The sequence below is a fragment of the Leuciscus leuciscus genome, assembly GCF_965113295.1.
Source record: "Leuciscus leuciscus genome assembly, chromosome: 11".
NCBI classification, from domain to species: Eukaryota; Metazoa; Chordata; class Actinopteri; order Cypriniformes; family Leuciscidae; genus Leuciscus; species Leuciscus leuciscus.
Window position 1 is genome coordinate 26092829 of NC_138735.1, and position 18127 is coordinate 26110955.

The 18127-nt window shown below is 38.0% G+C and overlaps 1 protein-coding gene across 1 annotated transcript in view; it reads left to right on the plus strand.

The window, feature by feature from the left end:
• Nucleotides 1–18127, plus strand: part of cnbd1 (cyclic nucleotide binding domain containing 1) — a 56218-nt gene that overhangs the window by 22431 nt on the left and 15660 nt on the right. Inside the window, exons 3-6 of the mRNA XM_082183719.1 lie at nt 6366–6511; nt 8610–8701; nt 10616–10753; nt 11654–11793. Of these exons, the coding sequence (XP_082039845.1) occupies nt 6366–6511; nt 8610–8701; nt 10616–10753; nt 11654–11793 (516 nt within the window). The remainder of the gene's footprint in view (nt 1–6365; nt 6512–8609; nt 8702–10615; nt 10754–11653; nt 11794–18127) is intronic.

Here is an 18127-nt window from a genome sequence, read left to right on the forward strand (position 1 = left end):
CTGTCAGATAACATCTCCAAAATGTTAAATACCCTTTGACTAGTAACCAAAAGTTCAAATCATAGTCTCTGCTGCACCAATTCAACTGATATAAATACTAGTGTAGAACATTGCATAGAAACCGTGTCTATTCCTCGTTTAGTGAGATCAAATAATAAATCTAATGCAGGATCTAGGAAAAATCTAATTGTTATTAAAACAGAAAATGTTGCTATTAGTAAACAAAAACTATTTCTAAAGCTAGGTCTTCTAAACATTAGATCACTCACACCTAAGGCAGTTATTGTAAATGAAATAGTCACAGATAATAGCTTCGATGTACTTTGCCTTACTGAAACCTGGCTTAAACCAAATGATTATTTCGGTATTAATGAGTCTACTCCTCCTGGATACTGTTATAAGCATGAGCCCCGTCTGATTGGTCGTGGCGGAGGTGTTGCAACCATTTATAGAGATATTCTAAATGTTACTCAGAAAACGGGTTAGAAGTTTATTTCATTTGAAGTACTTGTACTAAATGTTACGCTCTTAGATGTTAGAAAGACATCCCTATTATCTCTAGCCTTGGCTACCGTATATAGACCGCCAGGGCCTTACGCTGATTTCCTAAAAGAGTTTGCAGATTTTCTCTCAGACCTATTAGTCAATGTCGATAAAGCATTAATTGTTGGAGATTTTAACATACACGTAGATAATCCAAATGATGCGTTAGGAGCTGCGTTTACAGATTTATTAAATTCATTTGGGGTCAAGCAAAACGTCACCGGACCAACACATCGTCTTAATCATACACTCGATTTAATTATATCACATGGAACCGATCCAACCGATATAGATATCATTCCACAAAGTGATGAAGTCACTGATCACTACATGGTAACTTGCATATTACGTACTGCTGTAATATGTCATGCGGCGTCGCGTTATCAACCAGGCAGAACAATCCTCCCATCCACCATAGATAATTTCTCAAATTGCTTATCTAATCTGTCTCAGCTGCTGCCTGAACCCAAACAAACAGATGAACTAGAAGAACTAACTAGCACTATGAGCACCATTCTCTCTAGAACATTGGATGTGGTTGCACCTATTAAATTAAAAAAGGTCAGAGAGAAAAATAAAGCACCATGGTATAACAATACTACGCATGTTTTAAAGAGAGAAACCCGTATTTTAGAGCGTAAATGGAAACAAACTAATTTAGAGGTCTTTAGAATCGCGTGGAAAGACAGTATGTCACGTTATAAAAAGGCCCTAAAAGCGGCCAGGGCTGAGCACCTCCGCAAACTAATAGAAAACAACCAAAATAATCCAAGGTTTTTATTTAACACCGTGGCTAAACTAACAAATAAACAGACGTCACCCGAACAAAATATCCCGTTACAGTTCAGTAGTAATGATTTCATGAACTTCTTCACTGAGAAAATAGAAAGCATCAGAACCACAATTGTAAACGTTCAATCTTCAATCGCGCCTTATAATTCAGCTTCAATTATCACCCCGCAAGAACAATTACAGTGCTTTACAACTATAGAACAAAAAGAGTTAAATAAACTTATCACTTCATCTAAAACAACAACATGTTTATTAGATCCTATACCAACTAAACTACTGAAAGAAGTGTTACCTGTAGTGGAAGAGCCTCTCCTCAATATTATTAACTCGTCTTTATCTCTAGGTCATGTTCCAAGAACATTTAAACTGGCAGTTATAAAACCTCTCATTAAGAAACCACAATTAGATCATAATAATCTAGCAAATTATAGACCCATTTCAAATCTTCCATTTATGTCTAAAATATTAGAAAAAGTGGTGTCCGCTCAACTGGGCTCTTTCTTGCAACAAAATGATATCTATGAAAAGTTTCAGTCTGGATTCAGACCGCATCATAGCACTGAAACTGCGCTCGTTAAAATCACAAATGATTTACTTTTAGCTTCTGACCAAGGCTGTATCTCAATACTAGTTTTACTTGATCTTAGTGCTGCGTTCGATACTATAGATCACACAATACTCTTAGATCGACTACAAAATTATACTGGTGTTCAAGGACAAGCACTAAGCTGGTTCAAATCATACCTATCTGACCGCTACCATTTTGTCTATTTAAATGGAGAAAAATCGATCATAACTCCAGTAAACTATGGAGTGCCGCAGGGATCTGTGTTAGGCCCTCTGTTATTTTCAATATATATGATGCCACTTGGAAAAGGAAACATGGAATTAGTTTCCATTGTTATGCTGATGACACTCAAATATATATTTCATCAAGGCCGGATGAAAACGCTAAATTTTCCAAATTGACAGAGTGTGTTAAAGATATAAAAGATTGGATGACGCGTAATTTTCTTTTATTAAATCCAGACAAGACAGAGGTAATACTTATCGGTTCAAAAAACCGCCCACAAAACCTTGCACAATACAACTTTAACATCATAGGATGTCCTGTTACTTTATCCGCTACAGTAAAAGACCTGGGTGTTATACTCGATTGCAACCTGTCTTTTGAAAATCATATTTCATATGTTACAAAAACAGCCTTTTTCCACCTTAGAAACATTGCTAAGCTACGTAATATGCTATCAGTTTCTGATGCAGAAAAGTTAGTTCATGCATTCATGACCTCGAGACTGGATTACTGTAATGCCTTATTAGCTGGTTGTCCTGCATCCTCAATAAACAAGCTACAGTTAGTCCAAAATGCCGCCGCTAGAGTTCTTACGAGATCAAGAAAATATGATCATATAACACCGATTTTATCATCACTGCATTGGTTACCTATAAAGTTCCGTATTAATTACAAGGTATTGCTACTGACTTATAAAGCCCTAAACGGCTTAGCTCCAGTCTATTTAACGGATCTTCTATCGCCCTATAATCCATCGCGCTCTTTAAGATCACTAAATTCAAGGCTTTTGGTCATACCTAGGATATTCAGAACCACCAAAGGAGGGAGAGCATTTTCACATTTGGCTCCAAAACTCTGGAATAGTCTTCCTGATACTGTTCGTTGCTCAGACTCGCTCTCCCAGTTTAAAACTAGATTAAAGTCGCATCTCTTCAGCCAGGCATTCATATAATCCCACAGTTCAAACTACAATCTGGCCTCTAGCTCATAAATGCCAGAGGAGAACTGGCCCCCGACTGAGCCTGGGTTCTCCCAAGGTTTTTTTTTTCTCCATTAGGTCACCTGATGGAGTTTTAGGACACCATTAGGTCACTTGATGGAGTTTTTCGGTTCCTTGCCACTGTTGCCTTTGGCTTGCTCAGTTGGGGATATTTTGGGGATATTTAATTTAATTTTATCAATCAATAAATTCCTCTTGAAACAAACTTTGTTGTATTATTTAAATGTAATACTGTGAAGCTGCTTTGATACAATCTGTATTGTGAAAAGCGCTATACAAATAAACTTGACTTGACTTGACTTGAACTGATACAAATCTCAGCTCACCAGCCGCAATAATTGGTAAAACCAGAAATTTAACAGCTATTGTGGGTAGTAGGCAAAAATATTTTTCCATCCTGGTCCCATGGCTTTTCCGATTAATATAATTGGCTCAAAAATGCTATCTGGAAGTGATCTGCTTGTTGACAGCAAGTAGCTTTTCTGTGTATTTTTTAATTTTGTGTAATAAATCTGTTGCATTATTTTATAATCATCTCTCTTTTTGAGTAATTATATGTGGATTTTGTATGTAAAACCAAAAATGTCTCATCCTGTAGGTGGCTTAATTTCCAAGGAAAGCCCTGCTTATATAAGTGTGTATTTGTCAGCCAGACCAACATGAAATAAACAGATTATTTTGAGCTAAAAATGCAAAAAAGAGCTCACTTCCATGAATTAGCTGCGTTACCAAGATGGCTTTAGACAATTTTCTATAAAAAAAAATTAAAAAAAATTTGTACCACTGAACATAGAAGCAGTTTGCTCATTTTGTAGAGGAGTTTATTGACATATCTTCATAATTCTCATTAAAAACAAACAAATTTGGTACCATCGTTTGAATCGGCTCGTTCTGTAGAAACCAGGAAGATCAGAACTTTCAATAATGTCTCTCAATTACCTAAAATGTTTAAAGCAGGGCTTGATCAGGTGACCTGACATGACCATTGCCTTATTCCCCTCCATAGATAGATGATGTTACTGCTAATTGTATCTTTTAACAGGCAGTTCTGCTCTCACTCAAGAAATGACCCACAGTGTAAAATATGATATCCCATTATCTTAACTGCATAATGTGTTTCTTTTTATCCACATAGTGCTTTGGCAGGAGGATGGGGAATTACAAACTTGGTGCAGAGAGGATGTTTTCTGAACCCTGAAATTAAGACTGCCAAACTGTATGTGAAACGTTCCTGTAAATTGTAAACTCACGCTTGTACATCTCTGCTATTGCTATTAGGACTAAGCTCTGCCATCTGTGTAGTGTTTTACAGCAAATGCATTTGAGTTTATTGATTTGTTGTCTGGAGTGTATCAAAGATAAAAAAAAGAAAAAAAAGTAGGTTTATAACGCATTTGAGATGTTTGGAGACTCTTTGGTGAGTCATTTCTGTTGTGCAGTGTTTGACCTCAAATCAATAAGCTTGTGTAGTAATTTTTGTAAGGTAAACAGACTTTCAGAAATATGTTGGCTCTTGCTTAATGGGTGAATAAGAGTTAACATACTTAAGGTAAATTTGGGTGTTTTTTAACTAACACATTTTGATAGTATGCTGATTTCTGCGATTTTTAACAAACAGGATGGGATTAGTAAAACAGATTAGATAATATCATAAAATATTACAGAATTCCTCAAATACATTACTTATATTCACTGATGTTAGTACTGTGTTACTGTTAGTGCTTCCTGAAGGATGATGTCACTCAGGAATTGACTTTTGTTTACTAAAGGAATGTTACAAAAGACGGGATGGAAGGTGGGATTGCAAACATAGAAAAACACCTATAAACTGTTAACGAATTAAAACAATACTCCCAGCAAAACATTGAAAAACATTCACTAGAAAAATGATTAAACACCTGTAATATTTCTTTACACGCACACACGCACACACGCGCACACACACACACACACACACACACACACACACACACACACACACACACACACACACACACACACACACACACACACACACACACACACACACACACACGCATACACACACATATACATAGTTTAATATTTTGTTCAATATTTCAATATTTCAGAAAATATAATATTTCAGAAAGTGCAATAACAGGAAGTTTTTCTTGTATTTGGCATGGAAAGGCTGGTGGATGTCAATCATATTTTAGAGATGGAATATTCCAATACAAGGCCGAAGCCGGCTCTGAGACTGACACTGATTTACTGAACACACAAGCACACGCAAGCGCTCACAAAGGATTGATTGGTGGATTTGACCTTCATCCAGCATAAGCAAACTCGTGCGCGCACAGTCTATCGGCATTGTGATTACTCACTCATGCTGGCAGCGGTGGGGTCTTGATGGCTAAACTCCTCCCCGGCTATTGCGCTTGAGATTTTATCTCTTGGATGCCCATGAAACTAGACACCATGCTAAAACCATCATCATCACACTCTAAGACACTAGTTTTCCCTTAAGAGTTAGCTTTAAACATAATAACATGATGCAGAGGATTTTCTTAACAGCAAGTGTTCAGGTTTCATTATCTGAGATGGTGCCTGTAGGACAGAAAGGGTGTAAAAAGATTAAGGAGTTTTTTGTTTGGGTTGCAGGGGTTTACTTTTAATGCAGATGAGACTAGATTTTTAGTCAGTTTATCTTTTAAAGAATGGCTTTAATGGACTCTGAATGTGCGATTTAATAGCTGCAGGTCCCTAAATCGCTGTTCTTTTGGTCACTGGTAGCTGTTACTAGTAGACTGCAGTGCTCAAGTGTATCGAGGTGAATCAGTTGAGCATAATTACTAGACAGTGAAGTTCATATAACTAGTCAGATGTTATGGTCAACTAACTAGTCAACTAGTTAATGTGGATATTTTCATTTTTGTTTTTCTATTTTTCTATTTTACTACTAGACAGTTCAACATATAACAAAACATAACATCATATCATGTATCGTATCATCGTATCTCGTATTGTGTGACGTGACGCAACAACATGACATGACATAATTACTTCTGTGCCAGAGAAATGTTGCCCTGATTGCAAAAATAAGTCATATCAAATAAATCGAATAGAAAATTTCAAAAAGGTAGTTTGTCCGTGGCTTAATTGCTTTAAAGAGTAACAGTTTTAGAGTAGCTTCCCCAACACTGGTGTGAACGCCCATTGAATAGAGTTTGGTGTTTAGTCTCCTGAAAAATTAATTTGTTTTTCTTTGTTTTGCAGCCCTAGTGAGAGATCCCAGTCAGAGCATCATGTCATTTATAAACTGCTGAAGGGAATCCACCGTCTGACCTCACAGCTGGGCTCGCAGGAGCTGAAACAGATTAGTACCGTCACCACCGTTGAGACCTGGGACCGCGGACAGATCAGTGAGATATACACACACACACACACACACACACACACACACACACACACACACACACACACACACACACACACACACACACACACACACACACACACACACACACACACACACACACACACACACACACACACAGTCACACTCTTAAAGTGCATATGCTCTGAAAGCGATGGTACTCCTAAAAACGAACATTCATCATCATTTACTCACCAACATATTGTTAAAAATTTGACTTTTTTACAAAATAAAGATTTGTACGAATTTTTTAAAGAATATCCTGGCCATTATTTTCAAGTATATTAGAAGGACAAAAGAGCACCAAAAAGTTATCATAAAAGTGGTTCATTTGATCCATGCACTATATTCAGAGTCTTCTGAACTCATCCAATAGCTTTGTGTGAAAAACCATTTAAAATTGAAGTAGTTATTGCTTAGTATGTATTGTAAAATAATAACCCATTAGACTTGGTATAACACATGAACTAATGCTTTAAGAGTGTAGTAAATCACATGGCTGTTTGACAGGGATTGACTTAGTCTCATCTGGAGATGATTTAATCTATCATTTTCATCCACCATTTGTGCTTTTGTACAATGACAGATGGGAAATTTACCACACTCATTTTATAGATGAATTGTGCATCTTTAGAAGTTTTCCTTTTTCTAGCTCAGCATGTTTTTTTTTTTTAGATTCAGAACAGATTATCCATGATATATATATATATATATATAGGCTTCATAAACAGTATTACCACATGTCTTCGGATGCAGAGCCTTGCAAAACATTTGGCTTTGAAATCACTCTCCAAAGAAGATTCTCTCTTTCAAAACGGTTAGTTTTATATATTATATATCAGTGGCCTCATGCAACACGATCTATCAAGACAAATCGAACACATCTTTCATCGACATCATCTTTCAGTCTTGCCTTTGAATATTGTCAAGTGTTTGGATGCGTTTCTAAAAGGTTGAGAGCCCAGCCGCGTGCTAGATTTTTCTATCGATGTGTCCATTCGTCTGCTAATCTGTGCTCAATAACAGCCACATGTTCTTTCAAGGCCACTAAGCAAAAACATAAAGGAAAGACAATTTGATGCAAGTATGAATTCGTGCCTCCACTCTGATGGTTACCATTTTGCAAACGTCTGGTGTTTTGGAGATGGAGATTTCTTTATTGATTCGTCTGGAGTGGTGGTAATGGCTGTGGCGTGTTGTATGTCACAGATGGAGGGGGGAAGGGCTTCGTTATAGATGCAAGTTTTAGCTGTAAATGATTACAGAGCATAAACACTGTGATTTGCTGTTGATAGACGTCTGCGCCAGGCTGAAAAGTTTGCGTGTGAGGAGTGAGAGATTTCTCTGTCTGTTTTTCGTATATTGAGGGTTTGCTTTCAGACTGCAGGTTTACATCTCATTCAGATCTTTGTGTCAAGGTGATTTATTTGCCTTAAAATATAGATAGATGACTGAAGGATATGAAAACTGCTCATTCCATAGTGTCTGTATATATTCCTCAAAATAATTTTGAGGTTTTCACGGATTTGTGTTTTTATCGTTTGCACGGAGATGATAATGTATCGTTTTCAGGCCCACAAAACGCCATTGTCTTATAAATGAACGGCCAAGACGCATAAAAAGTTTTCTCTTTTTAGTTGATAACTGTGTCGTGTAAATGGCCCCTAAATTTGAAATTCACTGCAACAGCAGCAGAGAGAATTGCTCATTTAAATGCAGTTGTTTGGGTTTATTTCACAAAGTTGAATGCAAGAAAACTTTCAGAACCCATCAGCCAGCATCCATTTTTACATTTACTCATTTTTTTTAGGATGAGACCGGCTCCAAGCGACTGTATGACACATCTCTATTGTTGTTTTCCGTTCTGAATCATTGTAGTTTGTGGAATCTTATTCTACATGTACATTATTTCTGCACATAACAGATACAGTGATAAGATTCAGTCAGCCTCTTGCCCGCCTGCATAATAGCGTAAAGTGTTTTGACCCAAAACAGCTGAACCGTAACTGTTGAGTGGAGAGTTTTCAAATTGAGTATGTTGTCTTCTACCTTATTTATCTCTCCTTTTTTCTTTCTGTTTACAGTTTTCGGACATAATGGATTTTGCCTCATTCTGAAGGGCTCAGTGAAACCGTTCAGGCATGAAACCATTAAAGAGGATCGGGTAGCCTCTATGGTAGAAAATTACACTACTTGGCTGTCAGTTGTTAAGTTTAAATTGGCCCTCTGCTTTACCTTACCTTAAAAACATTGCTATGCCTACCTTGGCAATTGTTGCTGACTACCATATTCTCTGACATTCTTTTGCTTTTTTCTAATCTACAGCCGTGGCCAAAAGTATTGGAAGTGACATCAATTTTGTGTTTTGCGAAGTTTGCTGCTTCAGTATTCGTAGATTATTTTTCACATGTTTGTAGTGTATACTGGAAAACAATGATAAGGATTTCATAGGTTTTAAATGCTTTTATTGGCAAAAACATTCAATATATGCAAAGAGTCAATATTTACAGTGTTGATCCTTCTTCATAACTTCTGCAATTCGTTCTGGAATACTGGATATCAGATTCTAGGCAAATCCATGGCGATCCATTCTTCCCCTAATTAGTTCTTAGAGTTGGTCACAATTTGTGGACTTCTGGTTGTCCACTCGCCTTTTGAGGATTGAATCAGGTTCCCAATGGAATTAAGATTTGGGGATTTGCCTGGCCACAGATCCAAAATATCAATGTAATGATCTCTGAGCCACTTCATTATCACTCTTGCCTTGTGACATGGTGCTCCATCTTGCTGGAAAATGCACGGATCATCACCAAATTGATCCTGGATAGATCTGAGAAGTCGCTCTTGCAGGACGTTTTGATACCATTCTTTATTCCTGGCTGTGGGCAGAATTGTGAGAGAGGCCACTGTCTTAGATTGAAAGCAACCCCACACATGGATGGTCTTTTTGGAGAGAAGTGGCTTCATTGCTGCCCTTCTTGACACCAGGCCGTTGTCCAAATTTCTTGGCCTCACTGTGTGTGCAGATGCACTCACACACACCTGCTGCCAATATTGACCAAGCTCTGCACTGATGGTGATTCAATTCCTTAACCGACTCTTCAGGAGACAGTCTTGATGCTTTCTGGACACTCTGGGATGTCCTGAAAGCCTTCTTCAGTGCAGTTGAACCTCTTTCCTTAAAGTTCTTGATTATCCGGCAAATGGTTATTTCAGTTGCAGTATTCTTTGCTGCAATTTCCTAGCATGTAAGATGCAAAGTGATTATGGCTGAACATCTTTCCTTGGAAGAAACCATTGCTAACAAGAGCACAATGATTGGAAGCACTTCTTCTCTCCTTTTATAGCAGTCGGTCTGCTCTTATAATCCAATCACTTTCCTCATCATCCAATCATGATATGATTTGGGTTGGAAAATTGGGATTTTTGTGATAGTTGTTTTTTTGTTGTTGTTTTTTGGCCAATGAAGCTTTTTGCAATTTTTAAAATGCATCTGATCACTCTGCACAATAATCTAGAAACAATGTGAATCAACACCACAACAACCGAAGCAGAAAACTTTGCGAAACGCAAAATTGATGTCACTACCAGTAATTTTGGCCACGCAGTGCACACTTTCAAATTGGATGAATTTTGATTGGCTGTCAATGTTTTTATCGTTCATCAGCTGGACAAAAAACATCCCTTTATTGAAAAAGTGTGATTCCTTTGGATTGACTTGGTAAATTAATATAATTTCAGTTAACGTTAATTTTTACATAGTGGTCACAGTTGTTCGCAATTGGCCTACCTTAATTAAGAATATTGTGGAATAGTTATATGTACAGTAGTTAAGTGCGTAATTCAACAATTTCTTTAAAGAAAACTAGCAGAAATCATTCATTCTAATGTGACAGTTTGTTCCATCCCACAGAAGAATATAAATATCTATTCAAGTATTGCATCCAGTAGTGAAGCTTGTCAAATCTAGAAACAGTAACTTAACTGGTGCAGGGTCAATTCAATAAAAAAGTAAATAATGTCCCTGAGTTCTGTCCTCTTGTACAACATTTTGTAAAGCTTTTCATACAGTGTACTGGATTTGGTCTAGATTGCAGTGGGAGGTTCTTTTGGATCCTGTGAACCTGTAAATTATATAGATGGAGATGCCAACATCCAGTGTGTCCTGACACTCAAGACCTGCGAGATTCTCAAAATATCTCGCTCTGGATACGAGAAAGTAAAAAAGGTGCTGCAGCGGGATACCTCATATAACACAAAAGACTAATGTCCTTTGATAACTGTAAGCTAGGGATGTACTGATATTTTACATATGCTATGTGTTTTTGATATGTTATTGCTGAGAAATAAAGATTACATTTCACATTATTGTTTTGTAAAAATGTAAACAATATTATGTAAAAATAGGGCAAATGGGCATGCACAATTAAATTTCCAATTACAGATTTTTTAAAAGCTACTGTATGTTTTCTAAAATTGTACCATCAATGGCCCTGTTTACACCTGCTATTAGGTTGCGTTTCGGTGGATCAGATCACAAGTGGATGACGCTAAATACAGGTGAAAAACAGAGTTTTGACTTGTCCACTTTTGACCACTTCCAGAGGTAGTCGAAAACGCATTCGACCAGATTGCTTTCGTAGTGTAACGGCCACATGAATGTGTGCAAACAGCCACAAAAGACCCCCTACTCTCCGTCTACTCTAGCCAGACGGGATTTAAACTTTGTCGGATGAAGACCCAGTTTGGTTTGAAGTCGAAAAACGTACCAAGCACAATCTTCTCTCACCATTCCTGATCACACACTCACAGCGTTCGGCATGGTCCTGCGGCTGTCAGAGCAGAAACAAACGCTTCTGCTCTCCATATTTTTTCTTGTCGTCTCCGGTCACGTTCATATGTAAATTGCGTGAGCTTACTTCGTGCATTAGATCAAAAGATCTGAAATAACCCATAGATTAACCTGCCCATAGACACTTCCCTCTGAGAAATCAGAACAGTGGTTGAAAGTGGACAAAAGAGACGTATTTAAACACCAGGTGTAAATGGGATTCGACCGACCAAAATGCATCTTAATACCAGGTGTAAACAGCTTTAATGATACAATGTACTCTATTGTTATTTGTAGGACTTCCTGGCACAGGACCATCATGTTAAAATGTCTTTGATCCAGGGTTGCCAGCTGTACCTTCACTGGCCAAAGCTCTCCATCAACCACCTGGTCGACAACATTCAGCTAAAAACATTCCCTGCTAATCAAGGTAAGTGGTTGTCTTGATTGAATATGTTCTGACACAATGAATCACAGCAGCCTCTAACACGCTTTAGTTTAGTTTTGTTCTGTTGACTGATGCTTAGCACCTGGATGGCATAATGGTTTTCCTCACTTAGTACGATACTCAACACGTTTGCCCCTAAATAAATGTGTTTATGGATGGAGAGCACTCGAATATGATTAGAGAAAAATACAAGCTGCTACCATTACCCCACACAGCTGACTTTAATTACCAGGACGGCTGCTTTTACGCCTCATTTGGGAAATATCGAAACCCAGATATTCATTTGGGAAATATCGAAACCCAGATATTCATTTAGGTGCATATGTTTATGTGTGTGTCATTGCAGGAGTGCTGAAATTGTGTTTGCATGTCTGATTTCACTCAAGTTGAGCTGTAGTATGCATGAAAGACTTTGTATGCAGTCTCTCAAATATGCACGAGAATGAATCTGAATTGAACACAAAATCTGGTAGGCTGTTCAGTCTCAGTTCCTGTCCTGGAGCTGACAAGCAGGCATATGGTGTGCTGTGGTTGCATTGAGATATTGGGCGGAGATCAGCTATCATGGCTGAAATCTTTATTTAGTTGCTGTAATCTCCTCTTCTGTGGCTGCATCCCATTATCCCTATCCTCCCTCCAATTATACGTCTTCATTTGGATCTTCCTTTTTAATGAAAGGCTTCAGCTTTTAAGTACAAAGTAAATCTGTTTTCTTTCAAGACACTTCTAAGTGAGATCATTTCACGCTAGACCACATCTTTGAAAGGCCTTTTTGTGCAAAACGTGCGAACACTTAAACACAAAATTCATGGTTCATAGATTAGTTCATACACTAATATCTAACTCGTGTGTGTGTGTGATCCTTAAAATATCTAATAAAATAATATTTATGTATTTATAATGTAATTCAATATAATAAAGAACAGGGCACATCACAGGCCAGATTTGAACCTAGTGGTCTTAGAAATGTGAAATTATTACTTTTGAACAACTATGAATAAATTACTTGCATAACTATTAGTAAATGTATTAGTTAGAGAACCAATGTGACTTCGCTGGGGTTTTGTTCTTTGCAGAATGAAACCTGGTTGTATATATCAGCGCTCACAGTTTATCCGACTCGGCTGAGGGTTGGGCTATCATATCATGGCTGTTCTTTATCAGACGGAGAGAGAGACCTATGGAACGAGACGTGATTAGAGAGGAAGACAGGTGTGTGGGAGAGGAGATTGATTGGCTCTTATCTGAGTGTGCAGCCGACAGCTGATGGATGTGCGAGAGCCCTGATCATTTCAGATGGCAGAGGGGTGGCTATTCTTGAACCAACTTCATCAGGAAATGCTGTATTTCATCCAACAGGCATCATCAACATTGTCGCTTGGCATAAAACAAGTTTTTTGTGAATAAATACACTAGGCATGTCAATTGATTACAGATCAAACTGAATTAAGTATATGCAGATTAAAATAAAATAGTAATCATAAATAACGGCTCGTCAATATTTGCCAAATGAAGATAATTCATACGTTGTGGCAGATAAGTAATTAATTGAACAGACATTTTTGGCTATTGCTTAATTCTTTGTTCTTTTTCATTATCTCAAGTTAGAGTAAAAAAAAAAATTTTTAAACACAAGACTCTGTACTCCTATTTGGTTCCAGCTCTGATGGGTTGGAAAATTTCTAATAGGGAAGGTGTGGTTTCATAAAAAATTTTAAACACTTAATTTTATTATTAATATTATTTCTGTCAGGACCATTATCGTCAAAGACGATTGACAATTAGCATATAGTTTGGATTGGCGGTATGGTTCTGTTCGGGGCAAGAACTCCCTAGCATGGATAAGAGCAGGGAGAGCACAATAACCCCCCTTAGGGTAAGCAGAACAGAACCAACATGAATGCGATGCAGATATGATTAATTCAATATTTTAATGTACAATATATTTAGAAAATTTTGTCTGATTCAGAGGGGAATCAGAATGTCAAATCCTGACTGATGAGAGGAGGAGCTGGGGATGGAGGAGGATAATTAGCTCCTGAGAAACGCGATAGCTTCTGATAATACTGAAGGAGCTTATATACAGTGATAGGCGTCGTATTCCTATAGGTAGACGTGGATCAGCTGAGAGTCAGCTGATGCGACCCTGACTAACGTGACCTGCCAGAACTAACGCTATGCTTAATTATTATAATATTTTGTACTAGTTTTATATAATAGTATTAATTTAATTTTTCATGTTATATATTTATAAGTAATTAACCATACTAAATTGTGTTAAATTGACAGCCCTAAAAAGTATTTGTCATCAAACTGTGTGGTGTGAGCAACTCTTTGAAACTTTTTCCTGTCATGTTTAGTTTATTTTACAGATCAAGGTATGCCCCTATTATGCTTTTTCGGAAATTAGTATTACCTTTCCACATACTGAGTAATATATCTGTTTGTGAATGTAAAAGGTCTGCAAAGTTTCAAAGATCAAAGTGCATGATAAATGGAGCTATTGTCTCCCAAAAGAAAGAACCGATTCTGAACTTCATGAAACGTGTCGTCAGTTATTTCTGTCCTTCTTCCCGCTTGAACCTATGTAGGGTTGTTACAAATTTGCATAATGCAACAACCTATGGTTTTCATTGGAAAGGAAAAGGAAGGGTTTAGAGAGACTGAATCTTTATCGAACCGTTTCAGACACTGAGAAAAGAGGTGATGCTGCAATGTATAGTATGAGAAAATATGTCTTTTGACCTTGGATGCATGAAAACCTATTGCAGTAGACCTCCAAAACTACAGAATTGGGATCCTTCATAATAGGGGAACTTTAAAGCTCAGTGGAGGCACTGGAGTGTTTGTAGTGTCTCGTGTGTGTGTGTGTGTGTGTGTTTGGAGGTGATGGCGCGGTGTGAAGTCATTCTCTTTTACACTTTCTTTGCACACTGTTCAGCACCTTGGATAGCAGCACAACACGTGAACACGGCTCTGAGAACAGGTGTGAGAATGACGATAATTCACATGTGAACACGATGGACTCAGCGTCCCAGTTCAGGGAGCATGCAGAGCAGGAAATCCCTAATGGGTTTTCCCTTTGGATGACTCATTGTGGACCAAACTTGACTTGTGGCCTAACAACCCATGACCACCCTGCCTCACCAAAGCCATTGTCCTCATTTGAACTTCCTCCTGACTGTGATGTATAACCACTGATCCAGAGGCCACTGCACTTCCCTTGTTCAGCTGTCTGACTCTTAAGGTCAGCTAAACCACAAACTTCAAACCATTAACACTCTCCTTTCCATTAAAGCCTTCTTAGGGGCACCCAACTGCACTTATTTCTATACTTGTTTCTGTAGTAAATCTTGTTTTAAAGATATTCCGATATTTTATTGTAAAGAGAATAAAACCTAAGAAAATAGTGTAAATCATTTGTTGTGGTATTGGGGGCCAATGTATGTTTTTTTTAGTTTCTTTTTGAGAGATTGTTAAAAGTGATCCAGAGAGTGGAACAGTTACTGGGCATGATAGGCACAGTGTGGACAGATGTTTATTGATGCATCTCCACACTAACTATAGTTGTGTCATCTGATTTTTGCCCACTGTAAGAATGGTCTCATGTCTTTTTCTCCCTTCTTCCCCAGGTTTTTTTTTTTTTTTTTTTTTCACTCGCAAGACGCAACCTGCATTGGTGTACAAGGCCGAAGTCCACCATTCTCCAGTTGAATGGTTGCTACACACACATAGTTTAGATGTGTCCGTTGTTGATGGCCAACCAACCGCCCGCAGCCAGAGTCTAGCCCTGGCAGCATCGTGGGGAAAGATGCACGGGAACTTTTGCACCACGAAAACAAACGCGCTCCCATCATTGTCTCTCTCATCTACTACGCGATATCACAGTTTGACATGTCTGTCATTGGAAAGTTCCACGTGGTGTCATGAATAATTAAGAGCAAGTGTCTTCTCATTGGATTAGAAAACTCAGTCACATGAATAATTATGAGACACCGATGAGTCATCAAAGTACTATAGAGACAGAGCGCATTTAGGCCACGCCCACACCGGGGGGGAAAACAATCCAACCGTCTCCATTGACTTTGCATTGCGAGAGGCTGCCTCCTTGTCATTTCTTGCTTCTAACAAAAGACAGAAAAATGCCTAAAAGCTGCTGTGTGACAAGGTGTACAGCAAACAAGCTAAAAAAAAAACAGAAATAAGTTTTTATTAGGTCTCGACCCCAAAAAACGAGTGTTTAGGACATAAAAGTGGATACAGGCAGTTAAGACAGAGCATTACATGTCTCATTACTCTGAGAACTAACGTACGCCCGCTGGAGGAGACCGTAATCGGCAACACAGGATAGTTTATCTTACAGAAATATAATATATAAAACTGACATTTGGATATTTGACTCACCAGTGACCAAATGTTTAACTTACTGCACACGTAGTGTATTTTTAGTGCATACTGAGTGTCAGGATCCCACAATTTACCCATTCGTTCCAGCCTGTATCCACTTTTATGTCCTCTAAACACTCGTTTTTTGGGGTCGACAGCTTATGAAAACTTATTTCTGGGTTTCTTAACTTGTTTGCTGTACACCTTGTCACATAGAAGCTTTTAGGCATTATTCTGTCTTTTGTTAGAAGCAAGAAATGACAAGGAGGCAGCCTCTCGCAATGCAAAGTCATTGGAGACCGTTGGACTGTTTTCCCCCCCGGTGGGCGTGGTCTTCAGATTATCTCTATAGTGCTCTGCACACACGATGAAGATTTTAAACCCGGAAGATGAAAATAGCGTAAAAAAACGTAACCATTTCACCCCTACTATTAAATCTAACAGATGCTAACATTGTCTTCAATGGTGTTCAACACACATACCTCTGTTAAAATCTCTGAAAATTTGGTTTAGGGTTTCATGACCCTTTAAACAAACATGTCATTGAAGATTAGAAGTGAAATCAGTTCATCAGTCCTGCTACTCAAGACGTCACGGTTTGCCTCTCCAGAGACATGAGCTGTAAACTGTAATATCTTCTGTTCTACAGCAGGATAATGTCAAACAAAAGCCTGTTGTCTCCATCACTGGACTGCGTCAAACTGCGTCCAAAGCTGTCCTGTTCTCATTCACTCTGGCCTGGACTGCCACCCCTAGGCTATGAATCCAGTCAGGTCCAGGTTTTTCTAGCCATCTTTGCATCATGTTCCATGGCTGGACTTGCAGTCCAAATATCCAGTCCAGCATGACTGTTTTTGATTATCTGAGCAGAAGTTTACTGATCTGTTGCTGTTTGGCCCACCCAGTCAGAGAATATCCACTGATGGCCAATGTTCATGGTAATAATTAACCAGCCAATTATTATTTTTTCTTTAAGGCGAGACACGGCAGGCAAAAACATAGATTTTTCATGCAGTGGTCAGTTTTGAGATTTTGGGCTAGTTTACTCCTTCAATATGTGTTCTTTCAAGCTGCTATAAAGAAAACGTTGAAAATATTCATTAAGATGTTTATTTTATTACATTTTGTTTACTTGCGGCAGTAACTTTCTCCCGAATTTACCAAGAGGTTATCATTCCAACGCGACACGCTGAGATCCGTCTGTTTACTGAAGTCTGTCATGACCGGTATCGCTGTAAAGCTCCGAGTCTTCTGCACAACGCTATGTAACCCAAATATGGGCATTTCCTTTCTATCAGTAACCAATCGTGAATGTCTAAAGGGGGATTTAAAGCTAATGATGAAATCTCATTTAGAGCTATTTAAATCTTTAACTACCGTTTTCTCGAAATTAGTTTTTTGTCATTCTCCAGTACAAACATCTCAGCCTATGTACACCAAACTTTCCAGTTATACACTTAGCAGTATTCTGAAGATATTTTCCGAGGGATTTGTTAATAAATCATTCCTGGCCTGATTTATGGGACATTTTTATAAAAAAATATGGTGAAAATCGATTTTTTAAGGCTATGGACAGTATATTTTGATTTCCTAGGTAATGAAAGCAGATATCCTGAAATCCCTCAGAATTTTTTTTTCATCTTGTGTGTAAACAAAATGAAAAAATAATTTTGCACCTGGCTTTATCTTATGTTCAGATCTATCTACCGAAAATATATGCAAAATCGTGCATATTTAATGAGATAATGCCTAATTTGCATAATTAAACATACAAATTTCTAAAACTTGTAATTACAATCTTTCTGACATGACTTGAACGCATCAATAGTCATTGTTTTTGCGATCTGCTGATACTTGCAGGAAATGAACACAAGAAAATGTTATGGGTGAAAGGAACATGGTTAGGGTCATTCCTTCTGAGAGTGAGGACAGTGAGC